Below are 13,936 nucleotides of genomic sequence, written 5' to 3'. Positions count from 1 at the left end.
GATTCTTTTAATTATTCGTATATAAATAATATTTGACATATCATGATGTGATGTGACGTAGATAAAGAAAAATTTTAATTGTATTTAACGATTAAATTAATATTTAATTTTAAATTTTATGAATTAAATTAATATTTTATTTAAAATTTAAGTTTTGAATTAAAAAAAACAATTATTTTTATTAATATATTATGTTAATTAAAATTAACAACTCAATGATAAAAAGTATAAAAGTTAGCAACATAAACAACTAAAATTTAATAAATCATCAATATTGAGTTATCAAAATATATATTTTCAGAATTGATAATGGTAACGAGTTAATATAAAAATAAGTGTTTTAAAATATTTTTAATATAATAGTTTATTTTTAATCTTTTTAAAATATACATATTTTTTAAAATTATCATAATATTATATGTGTTATTTAACTGAATTTTTTAAAATTTGTTACAATCGAAATATTTAAAATAACAACGTCTATAACGTCGGAAATCTGAATTAAACGAAAAATAATTTAGATATCTAAATAAAAAAATATATAATTTAAATATTGATTTTTATATTAAGACTAAAAATTTAATCACTTATTCATCAACGCCATAAGCATATAGACTCCACGAGTTACTGTTTTCACCAGCCAAATTACAAGGAATATAAAACGATGAAATATCCCTAATTAGTTCCCAACCATACGCTCCCAGTTATCTTTTCCTCTTTGATATTTTCCTTGCTAAAAGCCTCAACTTCACACTCGCACAAAACTCTTTAAATTCTCGAAAACATATCAAAGTTCTTAGAATTCAAAGACCTTGACTGGGAATATCATGGAGATTTCTTCTATTACTCTTTCACTTTCAAGACCCCCAGCAGCAGCAGCAGCAGCTTCACTTTTTCTCTCTTCTTCCCAATCCAATTTTATCTGCAGCAGTAACACCATTTCTTTGTTGAGCAGAGCGAAATCCCAGAACAAATCTGTTTCCTTTGTTGCCGGTCGACCAAGATGGAGGACAACAGCCGAGCCTGCTAAAAAGGGCCTTACTTGTAATGCTTTGTTTGGTCTTGGTGTGCCAGAACTTGTCGTTATTGCTGGTGTGGCGGCTCTTGTGTTTGGACCAAAAAAATTGCCTGAAGTTGGGAAGACTATTGGGAAAACTGTCAAGAGTTTTCAGCAGGTTTGTCGATTCCCTTACCTGGGTTTTGCTTAATATGTTAAATGACCAACAATTCGAATCCTTTTTCCCGCTGTTCAAAAATGGTTCTTTTGTTATTGTGTTGTTGTAAAAATGGAAGCTTTGGTGTTCTCATTGAGAAACTTTTAGGGGAAAATGAGAAGTGAGTGAATTTTTTTTACTGCTGTTTAATTAGGCGAGCAATTAGAACATTTAGATGGGGTGTATTGATTGAGATTCAAATTTGAGAGATGATTGAGCTGGGAAATGATAAATTTAATTTGATTGTTTCTTGAACGTCCCATGTTCTTTTTGCATTTGAGTATTGACATTTCTTGAATCATAAGTTCATAACTAAAGGTAGAGCTCTACAAGCTTGGTTTCTTTCGAATCATTACTGAAATTTCATCTATAGATCAATAATAATGATTCTTGAGTTTTGAGTAACTTAAGTATTATACCTTTTTGACTGTGCCATTCATGGTGCACTCCTTGTCTTTGTGGAACTTAATCTGAATAAGTAGGGTTGCTAGTTCTACCAGAAGTGTTCAAGTTGCTAGCAGATGTTCGTAGCACAGTCGGGTTGCTTGTTGTTTGCGAAGTCTTTATTTCAAACACGTATGAATCACATAGCGAGAATGAAATAAACAATAACACTAAAATACATTTGTTCTAATAAAGCAAAGTATAATACCAATGGAACTAAGACAAAAAAAGTATGTACCTTCTTTCTTGTTTTCCGTCTAAAAAAAATATTAGGAAATCCAAGTGTAAGACAGCTCTGTTTTCTTAGGGATTTCATGTTTAAGGTAAAATCATGACTTTATTTCAAACTTACATTGTGTGGTTTTCTGGGGACGGGTTATTACTTGGTGGTTCCCGTTAGTGAACATCCTATTCTTGTAATGAACTATCTCAAACTTCTTCATGCCTGTCTATCCGCATTCCAATAGCTAAAGATATTATACATATATGTGTTTGTGTATTGCTTTACTTTCATCCTGTTTTCAAGGAGGTCCTTTTTTGTTTGCTCGTCGAAAAAGAATTCCATTTACGTGTCCAGTAAGTGATTTGTGTTATAAGATTGGTTGTTTGTCTTGATGTCCTGGGATTTATTTCCCTTTAGATTGAATTTCCAATGATGTTTTTGTTTGGCTCGACTTGATCATTATGATTCATGGAAAACATTTTGGTGACTAAAGCTGAGTGTTCTAATGTCTCCTTTTAGATTGAATTTCCAATGATGTTCTTGTTTGGCTCGACCCGGGCATTATGATTCATGGAAAACATTTTGCAGTCTGGAAAGAACAGTTCACTCTCTATCAGGCATTATTCCACTTTTTATGTTACTCGGACTTGGTTGTGAGTGTTAGATACGAGCTTGTGTCTAACACAAGTATGCTCAATTTCTCAAAGTTTTTTCGTGTATTCGATGAGCCATTGGATGGTTATATTTTCATAGCCATGCTCAGAGTTGTGTTGGATAAGGGGTATCGGGCATGGGTACTTGTGGAAAAAAAATGGAGAGTCGGAGTAGTATAGGTCAGGTTCAAGTTAGTTCGTACAAAGATGCCTTGGCAATTACTGAAAGATCTGTTCTTCTTCCATGTTGCCAAGACGTTTCAATATTTCCACATCGATATAGCCTTGCTTGCACACTACATCGACGATAAGGCTAAACCCAATAGCATGTAAATTTTGCAGGCTGCAAAGGAGTTTGAGACCGAGCTGAAAAAGGAACCTGAGTCTCTAACAGAGCAATCAGAGGAGAATTCCACAGCCGTTGGTGAAGAGAAAAAACCGGATCTTGAGGTCTCTAGCTCTAAGGAGAATGTATGAGTTCACAAAACCATCTTTTAGTTGATACGATTTCTGAACTCGGTTCTGTCTGTTGTACCAATGAACATCAAACAAATAATTTTGAATGTAGAGTGGTTATGTTGGTGATTGTTTAATTAAATGGCTAGACAATCTTTCAATACACTTGTTTCCGGTAATTTTTAGAAACATATCTCAAGTGGTTCAGGGCCAAATTTATTTTACTTGATTCAACTCGATCGGATTTTCATCTCTAAACCTGAGAAAGTGTTGACTGTTGAGTTGCTCATATAAATTGTGTAGCTGAGAAGAAAATCAAATTCAAACGGCAAGGAAAGAAGAATTACATGAAAAGGGGGATTTGATTCACAATTTACATGAAAAACAAAAAGGAAAACGATGTTATGAACATATGTTTTCCTTTTGTACAGATTCCATAAGGAAATAAACAAAAACATGACAAACTATACATGAAAATATGTTTTTCTTCTTCCTTTCTCTGGTTATGCCACAGAAGAAAAAAAATCCAAGGATCAATCTTCTTTGTTGCTAAATCAACAAAGAATAAAAAAAAAGTTATGGATCCAAGTTTCTTCTTTGGATATCCTAAGTTAAAAGGGTTTGATCTCTCTTCATGAGTTTTTGTCTTCATGTTTTCATACAACCCAACCCAACCTTCTTGCTTCTAATCCTTTCATGATCCTCAGCTTTTTGCAACAACTGGTGAACATCCTGCATCCCAAATAAATTTTTCTTAAGGCACATGATACATATAATTAATCGAAACTTCATCATTCGAATCTTAATAAGTAGATGGGGTGTATTGATTGAGATTCAAAGTTGAGAGATGATTGAGCTAGGAAATGATAAATTTAATTTGATTGTTTCTTGAACGTCCCATGTTCTTTTTGCATTTGAGTATTGACATTTCTTGAATCATAAGTTCATAACTAAAGGTAGAGCTCTACAAGCTTGGTTTCTTTCGAATCATTACTGAAATTTCATCTATAGATCAATAATAATGATTCTTGAGTTTTGAGTAACTTAAGTATTATACCTTTTTTACTGTGCCATTCATGGTGCACTCCTTGTCTTTGTGGAACTTAATCTGAATAAGTAGGGTTGCTAGTTCTACCAGAAGTGTTCAAGTTGCTAGCAGATATTCGTAGCACAGTCGGGTTGCTTGTTGTTTGCGAAGTCTTTATTTCAAACACGTATGAATAGCATAGGGAGAATGAAATAAACAATAACACTAAAATACATTTGTTCTACTAAAGCAAAGTATAATACCAATGGAACTAAGACAAAAAAAGTATGTACCTTCTTTCTTGTTTTCTGTCTAAAAAAAATATTAGGAAATCCAAGTGTAAGACAGCTCTGTTTTCTTAGGGATTTCATGTTTAAGGTAAAATCATGACTTTATTTCAAACTTACATTGTGTGGTTTTCTGGGGACGGGTTATTACTTGGTGGTTCCCGTTAGTGAACTTCCTATTCTTGTAATGAACTATGTTCTTTTGATAGGATTGGGCCCATTCTTAAACTTCTTCATGCCTGTCTTTCCGCATTCCAATAGCTAAAGATAATATACATATATGTGTTTGTGTATTGCTCTACTTTCATCCTGTTTTCAAGAAGGTCCTTTTTTGTTTGCTCGTTGAAAAAGAATTCCATTTACGTGTCCAGTAAGTGATTTGTGTTATAGATTGGTTGTTTGTCTTGATGTCCTGGGATTTATTTCCCTTTAGATTGAATTTCCAATGATGTTTTTGTTTGGCTCGACTCGATCATTATGATTCATGGAAAACATTTTGGTGACTAAAGCTGAGTGTTCTAATGTCTCCTTTTAGATTGAATTTCCAATGATGTTCTTGTTTGGCTCGACCCGGGCATTATGATTCATGGAAAACATTTTGCAGTCTGGAAAGTACAGTTCACTCTCCATCAGGCATTTTTCCATTTTTTATGTTACTTGGACTTGGTTGTTTCGTGAATTCGATGAGCCATTGGAGGGTTATATTCTCATAGCCATGCTCAGATTTGTGTTGGATAAGGGGTATCGGGCATGGGTACTTGTAGAAAAAAATGGAGAGTCGGAGTAGCATAGGTCAGGTTCAAGTTAGATCGTACAATGCTGCCTTGGCAATTACTGAAAGATCTGTTCTTCTTCCATGTTGCCAAGACGTTTCAATATTTCCACATCGATATAGCCTTGCTTGCACACTACATCGACGATAAGGCTAAACCCAATAGTATGTAAATTTTGCAGGCTGCAAAGGAGTTTGAGACCGAGCTGAAAAAGGAACCTGAGTCTCTAACAGAGCAATCCGAGGAGAATTCCACAGCCGTTGGTGAAGAGAAGAAACCGGATCTTTAGGTCTCTAGCTCTAAGGAGAATGTATGAGTTCACAAAACCATCTTTTAGTTGATACGATTTCTGAACTCGGTTACTCGGTTCTGTCTGTTGTACCGATGAACATCAAACAAATAATTTTGAATGTAGAGTGGTTATGTTGGTGATTGTTTAATTAAATGGTTAGACAATCTTTCAATACACTTGTTTCTGGTAATGTTTTAGAAACATATCTCAAGTGGTTCAGGGCCAAAATTATTTTACTTTATTCAACTGAATCGGATATTCATCTCTAAACCTGAGAAAGTGTCGACTGTTGAGTTGCTCGTATAAATTGTGTAGCTGAGAAGAAAATCAAATTCAAACGGCAAGGAAAGAAGAAATACATGAAAAGGGGGATTTGATTCACAATTTACATGAAAAACTAAAAGGAAAACGATGTTATGAACATATGTTTTCCTTTTGTACAGATTCCATAAGGAAATAAACAAAACATGACAAACTATACATGAAAATATGTTTTTTCTTCTTCCTTTCTCTAGTTATGCCACAGAAAAAAAAAATCCAAGGATCAATCTTCTTTGTTGCTAAATCAACAAAGAATAAAAAAAAAAGTTATGGATCCAAGTTTCTTCTTTGGATATCCCAAGTTAAAAGGGTTTGATCTTTCTTCATGAGATTTTGTCTTCATGTTTTCATACAACACAACCCAACCCTCTTGCTTCTGATCCTTTCATGATCCTCAGCTTTTTGCAACAACTGGTGAACATCCTGCATCCCAAATAAATTTTTCTTAAGGCACATGATACATATAATTAATCGAAATTTCATCATTCGAATCATAATATCAAGACAAATAAGAAAGGAAGAGAAAAAACTTACTCCCAGGGGACATCTCCAACCAACATCCAATCACCATCTTTGTCTTCATAAGTAGGCACAAATTCTGATCCATTATATCCTTCCCTCTCTGAATATTCACCAGCTTTGAACTTGAACATGTCTTCCAAGGCCTTGAGCAATTCTGGGTATCCTTTGACCACCTTCAAATCTATCTTTCTAAGGTAAGGAGCCCCATCCATGCTCACTTTCACATAAATCCCACTCATTTCAGCCTCACTTTTCTTGGGTTGCAGGCAGTTTTTTCTGTAAGATCTGATGGGTGGCCACCCCACAACTTGTGCCCTGCAATATTGTTTATAATCAGTATCCATTAATCAATGAACAAGAAAAAGGAAAGTGGAATCTTTCATTTTTGATTCGGGGGGAAAAAAGGATTTGCTTACTTGGTGTGCTGAGCAGTTTCTTGGTCACAGTTCTTAGAAGCTGTGTCAATATTAGCAGACATGGGTTGTTCGGGCAAGGCTCTTTTGTTGCTCCGGTGAGTTGTGTTCTTAGCTGACTCGTTGGAGGTTCCCGGTAAGCCTAGTCGGAGCTCCGTCGCCTCGAGGTTGAGATCTTTCTCAGTTTCCATACCTTAATTCCTCTGTGTTTTTCAATAAGCTGAGTTCTTAAAGGAGAAAGAAAGAACAGATGCATGCCTTGGGAAAATTCAACGTTATCTTTATAGATGGGAATTTTAGGGTAATAAAAGTAAATGACATTATTGACAAATTACAAATAATTAAAGGCTAAATTATGGTTTTGATCCTTTTATCATGTTTAAATTTGGAATTTAGTCAATATATTAATTATATTTTATTATAAATTTGGAGTTGAGATTAAATTAAATATAATTAATGGCATTTACATATTTTAATCAATATATTAATTAAGGGTTCTTTTTTAAATATTTTTAGAGGAAAGGGTATCTTTTAGCACATGGGATCGGACGTGGTGGGCAGCTAAGGTGTTTGCAACAATGGAACACCATAATTGAGGCACTTGTCTTAAAAGTATGGGGACAAGGTCAGGACAAAGCTTAGCTGCCCATACAATATTGAAGAATATCAGAAAAAATCCAACGGATTCATATCAATGGATCACCTCCAAGAGAAGAAATCTCGAGCGTGTGATATGATGACCTTCCATGGGTCAACTGATCGGATTAAGCCATAACCTAATTTTTCTTCTAGAGAAAATAATATCCTCTCTAATTACTGAGGTTACTCGTTAATGAATAAAAAAATTAATTTAAAAGAATCATTGTATGTTGAATTTTATAGGGTAATTACACATTTAGTATATAAACTATCACTTTTGGTTTATTTTAGTACATAATTTTTTAATTTTTGTTAAAATCATACATAAAATTTAGTTTTATTTTATTTTAGTATCATGCTCAAAATTTAAAGTTAAGTTTTGAAAAAATTAATAGTTTATATACTAAAACTGATAATTTATGTACTAAACGTGTTAACTTTTTAACGGTGGGTATTAAAATGAAATAAAAACAAATAATTAGATATGGTTTTGAAAAAATTAAAAGATTATATACTAAAACGAATCAAAATTGATAGTTTAGATACTAAATACACAATTTATCCATTTTTATAATAAATAACCGAATAATAAATACATGCAATGCTACCGAAAAAATATTATAAATTTAAAAAGTTAAACTATAGTACTGAGAGTGCTAGCCGCTTTGATTTGAAGTAATCTCCATGCCATGGCCCTTCATTTTTATCCTTTTCTTAATTTTCTTTTGGATAGAGGAGGGGAAACAGAAAAATGGCTCCCCATGGGTTGAAGGGGTGGAAATATTTATGTTTTCAGTCCCTAAATAATTACGACGTGACAATATATGTCCTATGTGTTCTAACTAACCATTAAGAATTATGATTGTAACGATAAAAAAATTGACAAAGAACATATATAGACTTGTAATAATAAAGAAAAGTTGTAATTATGTGATATAAACATACTTTTGGCAAAATCAAGAAATTGATGATTGAATTCGTTTGGTTTAAACAAACAGGAAACCCTAAAAGGCCATGTTTCCTTGTCCTGGATGACTTGATGAATAAGCTTTGAGTAAATGAATTATGAAGTATGGCATGCAAACTAAAGCTATCCAAAAAGAGGAACATCCTTCTCATTTACTCTATTTTTGTTTCCTCTCTACTTATGGCTCACGATAATTAGGATAATACTAGAAAATAAAAATTTAATTAAGTGAAATTATTATTATTATTATTATTATATCTTCTTCGGAAATGATTCGCATGCTCCATCTTAATTTTTTTCTATCGAGTTAAAGATTTCAGGGTTCTTTGTCTTTCGACTAATTATAGTCTCTAGACATGATCACTGGTAAATTTACGTGATCTACTTATTGTATCTACTGTCTGACAATTATATTTATTTACTTTATTAACGTACATATAATTATCATTATAATAAAACATTAAATATATGTATATAAATCACCATGCAAGATTAAAAAGGAGTCAAGACTCCCTCTATATCAAATTGACTGTTCATGAATTTTCAACTTGTTTGTTTTCTCTTCCTCCTCTGTTCAATAATCGATTGTATCTCTATGTTTAAATTAAAACAGTCACACGCTAATTTTTTTAATTATTATTATACAAATACGTCTAATTAAGAATGTGATAGGCGCACCGACAGCCAATATTCAACATTTCAATGGGTGATTGTCCTCTTCAGAAACTCTGAATCATAAATGCATATATATATATATATATATATATATAACCGTTGCTTTCATGCATGCAGGAGCGCACGAGTGTGTCGATGTTTGAACATTGACGACGGTCGACGTTTAGCAAGTATAATTTTGGTTCAACAGCTTGGAGGTTTTCATTCAAACCAAGGACCACGGTGGTGGAGGGCACAACAAAAAGGGTCCACAAATTAATCCTTTTTTTCTATTTCGCCCCTACTGTCTGGCCGGGTAATGGGGTCTCCTCCGTCCCATCCGCCAGCCATTGCCAGCTCAAACGACTTCCTCTTAACACCAATTTTGGGGTCCCCATGAAAAACCATCCCCAGCTAATTTTGGTTATCATAGTTAATCTCCTTAATCAAAATCTTAATCGTAACAACCGACATTTAAATTATTGTTTAACTTTTTTAATCAATTATTATAAAATACAAACAAATAGGTCGATAATTATTATATATCTATATAAAATTATATATGGTAAAAGTTAGCGGCCTTTTTTAACCTAATTTTCTCTTGATATTATTGTGCAGTCTTTCTTTCATTTTGATTTTTATTTAGCTGACAACAACACTAATTTTAATGTTAGTTGTCAATCATCGGTAATTATTAGTTCTCTTATTTTTTTTTTCATATTATGTTCTTTTTTTTATTTCTCTTGAGGGTTTTTTTTTTCTTCTAATTTTGAATAATAATCTCTATTCTTATGACATGTTTTTCTTTGTCTCTTGTAGCACGATCCTTATGATTTTTGATATATTTTTTTCATACATTTACGTCATTTTGGTGCTCGTACAAAAATCATCACGACATGTATTTTTTAATTGGTTTATCGTGGTCGTTTATAGTTAGATCAGTCTCTTTAGTAAAATGTTGTTTGTCGATATATATATACGGTAAAACTTAACCTATAATAAAATCTAAATCAGAAATGCATATATAAATTTATGGCTTATATTTTTAAATAACTACTTGCCTAATCTGCATTTACCTATTCCTTTTTTTTTATTAATATTCTCTCAAGCAGAATCTCTATATTTTTCATGTTTAATTTCCGTTGTTTCCCAACAAGTAAACCGTAATTAATTTAGTTATGCTTTATAATTTTTTTTTATCAAATTCACCATAAATTAAGATTGAAGCATCTTCTCAGTATTTTACATTTCTATTTTTTTTCAAATATGGTGGCCCTAGATTCTACTTCATCGTAAAATTTTATAATAGACATCGTAACCATAATTCAAAGGATTTAATCAATGAAATAATTTTCTATAATTCTATATAGGAATATGCACCCAAAATTCCCAATCCTTTTCTCAATAAAACCTTGTTAGGGTAAGAGGGAGACAATTAACTCGTGAGCTTTATGTTGCCACGTTACGCCTTAAATTGTCAAAGATGATGATAGGAATGTGCATATGAGATATTAACCTGTATTAATGTTATGTTTATGCCTAAGTATTAACCTATATTAATGGTTACTTATATGTATATCATTAATTTTGAATGATAATTTAATCCAAAAGGAATGATCTTTGAGATATGAACGAATCAAACCAATCAAGTTGATTAAGATTTCAGTGCCCAAGTTATTGAGATGAAAGCTTTTTGTTTTCTCCAATCTCTAAAACATTTTGGCCTTTTCAAAGTATGGATAGTTGAATTGTTGAAGCTGAGATGGAAACGTAATTTAGTTGAAACTTTTGGTTTGATTATGCCATTTTTCTTATCCTTTAAACGTCCCTACTACCCCAATTATAAACCTGCCTCCAATTTCAAAGCTTTTGGAGGTAAAGTCGCCATCCTCATTTCCCCCATCTCAAACTCATATTTTGAAAAAGGCCATGATTCTCGACCACATATATATAGTTTAAGAGACTTATTGATAACGTACATATATTCTATAAATATAATTGATAGAATTTAGATTACTATTTAAAATTAAACGCTTACAATTCTAATATTTTTTGTGCTTAAACCCGAATCATAAATAATAACATCAATTTCTTTATCACCGAAGTCGCATGGTTCGTACAATAATTCCAATGTTTATATGTATAATCTATAACTTTGGGGTCATTTGATTTGGATTAGGGAAAAAGGGGAGGAATAAAGGATACTCAAAACTTCATATGAGGACAGTACGGAATAGGAAGATCTTTGGTGCCCATTTGAAAGATAAGAATCTATGTGAAATGCACAATATTATTGAAGATGAAAACACAGGCAAAAGGTGAAATCGACCTTAGAATCCTTATATCGAAGTTGCCACACGTGGGATGTTCGAGATAAATTGGCATTTGAATCTTTAGGACGTGGCTCTATATAAGTCACATAATTTTGTACATGTGTGTACGCCTTTGAAGAATGAATTTTACATGGTGCATATCTTTGTTGGCACTTGTACGATACATAAAAGGATTAAAATAGAAAGAAGGAAAATAATATATTTAAATAGGGGTGTGCAAATTCGGGTATTCAGATTTTTGGGTATCCGAAAATCTGGTACCTGAAATATTCGGGCCAGTGATTTATCGGCCCGTGTCCCGATCCGGATGTTCCGGGTACCCGAATACCCAAATTTTTTTCTTCAAATTATTAAATAAATAAAAAAACACAGAAAAATACATGCAAAGAATTTAAATCAGCAAAGCTCTATCTCATATTATTATAACACAAACTGGATATATATTTTTTGATGGCTCAACGCACCTAAGAAGATTAGAAATAATGGTTAGAAAAAGAATGTGCTAGTTGGCTACAATTTTAATCAAGAATGTATTTTTCTTCCAGTAGCTTTACATCTTCTTCCAACTGAAACAACTCCTAAAAATTTTAATCAAGAACGTAGCAGTGTCAATAGCAATGGATAATGAACAATGCCAAAGTATGTGAAAACTCCATTAGATGGCTATTTTAACATCCCCTAAAACAATGCTCACTATTTAACTTCAACTCTTTACTAAGAAACAACAAAAGGAAATGCCACAAGTTAATATCATGTACCTTACATGTACCCAAAAAGAGAACCAGTTTACCAGAATAAACCAGTGTAACAGAAAAGCAATGTACAGAATCTGAATAATAACATAATCAAATGCCTTAATCGGGTACCTGGATAAGTACTGGGTACCCAGAAAAATCAATTTTTGTGACCCGGGCCCGACCCAAAAAATGTCAGGTCGAGTACCCGACCCGGTCGAATATTTTTTTTATAAAATTACCCAATTTTTTTATCCGGGTCGACGGGTCAACAGGGTCGGGTACTTTTGCACACCTCTATATTTAAGAGGAAATTTTATGTAAACTTTGTTATATAAAAAGAGAAAATAACCTCAGTGACCAAAAATGCCTTATAATATACGATTTTAACCAACTTTTTTTGAATTTGCCAAAATGACCAACTAAATCGCAATGCGATCGATAATTCGCAACGCGATCTCCGGTATCGCAAATCAGTTTCCAGATTCGCAACGCGATTCTGACTATGGCATTGCGATTTCCCAAATTCGCGTTGCGATTTTCCTAATTCGCAACGCGAATACGTAAATCGCAACGAGATTCTGACTATCGCAATACTGAATTTCAAATTCGTAACTCGATTTCTGAATTCGCAACACAAATGTTTTGGGTATATAACTACGCAACAACAGCAACTCATAACCTAAATCCCTAAATCGCAACTCATTCCATCTTCATCTATCACTCTCTCCGGCGACATTCGTTCCTATATCCAACGACATCATTCCCCATCCGGCAACAGGTTTTAGTTTCGCAGCTCGTTTGTTTAGTAAATTAATTTACAATAATGAAATCATCTAATGTTGATCATGTTTGGATAGATTTGTGTTTTGGAGGGTCATGGGAGAATGTTCTTGGTGTTTTACAATATATGCATTTACCCATGAATCTTCAACTAAAACTGTCATTAAAAAAGTTAACTTATGAAACTCTAATATTACGTGTTGCAAATAAATTGAATTTAGAGCCCCTAAGTAGATTTAGGCTATCTTATCAGAGAAATGGTAAAGTTTATTTATTAACCGACAATGAAGATGTTGAACGATTCATTGCTTACATTAGTGTTTCAAGTGATGATGTTACATTGTATGTTGTTAAACCTAGAAGTAGTGAAGTTGGGCCAGTAGCGGGTAGTAATTAACTAAGTTTTTCAACCCCAGTTTATGGTGCTCAAAATTTAATGGTTCCACCACAATTTCATCACCAAGCAAATATTGTTTCACCACATTTCCAATACCAAACACAATCTCAAAACCCACAACCTTTCCCTAATCCAAATCCCAATCAACTTTCAGCACCAAATTCCGGTTTTCGTATTGACCAGTTAGACGATGATGAGCCAACAGAAAAAATTGTGAGTACTAGTCAGTATTCGAAATTTGATCTTGGTCAATACCCAGACTTTGATCTTGGTCAATACTCGGATTTTGATGATTTTTCAGAAGAAGAAACAGACCCTGTGTGTAATGATTTTGATATTGGTCAATACCCAAATTTTGATGATGAAACAGCCGTTGCCGAGGAAGATGTTGTTGATGATAATGAGGAGGAAGTTACGACTGTAAATGAACATGTTGAACATCCATTCTGTAATTCATATAACACTGAATAAGAAATCCCCAAAGAAAAGTCCCCGAAGAAAATGCCACGGGAGTATAACTGGAATATGCCAGAATTACTTCAGATACCGAAAGAAGAGTTGGTAAAGATAGCAGTTGAATGTTACACAAAAATTATTCGTATCAAGAAAGATGATTGTTTTGATACAAAGGAAGACTTGAAGAGAGCTTTGTATACGAAATGTGTGGAAGATGGCTATCAACTAAAAGTTAACAAATCAAGCAAAGATCGTTTCGAAACAAGGTGTATGATTGACAAAAACTGTATGTGGCGTATGATTGCAAAGAGGATAAAAGATTGCGAAATGTTTCAAGTTAGGACTTTT

At 33.0% G+C, this 13,936-nt stretch overlaps 2 protein-coding genes across 3 annotated transcripts; one reads left to right on the top strand and one right to left on the bottom strand.

Moving 5' to 3' along the window:
• Positions 1-682: 682 nt before the first annotated feature.
• Positions 683-5,571, top strand: LOC120164905 (sec-independent protein translocase protein TATA, chloroplastic-like). 2 transcript variants are annotated; one of them, XM_039174538.1, is made up of 2 exons: positions 683-1,175; positions 5,259-5,571. In XM_039174538.1, the coding sequence occupies exons 1-2, from the start codon at positions 828-830 to the stop codon at positions 5,364-5,366; spliced, it is 456 nt and encodes a 151-aa protein (XP_039030469.1). In that variant the 5' UTR covers positions 683-827; the 3' UTR covers positions 5,367-5,571. The 2 variants fall into 2 exon arrangements, with proteins under 2 accessions (XP_039030469.1, XP_039030468.1); XM_039174537.1 differs by lacking the exon at positions 5,259-5,571 and adding an exon at positions 2,877-3,125 and having other exon boundaries at positions 689-1,175.
• A 297-nt stretch (positions 5,572-5,868) lies between these two features.
• Positions 5,869-6,886, bottom strand: LOC120164904 (auxin-induced protein 22D-like). The gene is made up of 3 exons (XM_039174536.1): positions 6,629-6,886; positions 6,225-6,527; positions 5,869-6,113 (listed from the first exon to the last, which is right to left on the bottom strand). The coding sequence occupies exons 1-3, from the start codon at positions 6,814-6,816 to the stop codon at positions 6,038-6,040; spliced, it is 567 nt and encodes a 188-aa protein (XP_039030467.1). The 5' UTR covers positions 6,817-6,886; the 3' UTR covers positions 5,869-6,037.
• Positions 6,887-13,936: the final 7,050 nt, after the last annotated feature.

This window comes from Hibiscus syriacus, unplaced genomic scaffold (assembly GCF_006381635.1).
Source record: "Hibiscus syriacus cultivar Baekdansim isolate YM2019G1 unplaced genomic scaffold, ASM638163v2 tig00111558_pilon, whole genome shotgun sequence".
NCBI lineage: Eukaryota > Viridiplantae > Streptophyta > Magnoliopsida > Malvales > Malvaceae > Hibiscus > Hibiscus syriacus.
Note: the sequence above shows the minus strand (reverse complement) of the source record. Positions and strands in the feature narration are given on the sequence as shown.

Coding starts and splice junctions, on each gene's coding strand:
- LOC120164905 (XM_039174537.1), top strand. CDS start 828: ATGGAGATTTCTTCTATTACTCTTTCACTTTCAAGACCCCCAGCAGCA. Junction 1,176..2,876: donor CTGTCAAGAGTTTTCAGCAG/GTTTGTCGATTC, acceptor TAAATTTTGCAG/GCTGCAAAGGAGTTTGAGAC.
- LOC120164904 (XM_039174536.1), bottom strand. CDS start 6,816: ATGGAAACTGAGAAAGATCTCAACCTCGAGGCGACGGAGCTCCGACTA. Junction 6,528..6,628: donor GAAACTGCTCAGCACACCAA/GTAAGCAAATCC, acceptor ACAATATTGCAG/GGCACAAGTTGTGGGGTGGC. Junction 6,114..6,224: donor GTTGGAGATGTCCCCTGGGA/GTAAGTTTTTTC, acceptor TTTGGGATGCAG/GATGTTCACCAGTTGTTGCA.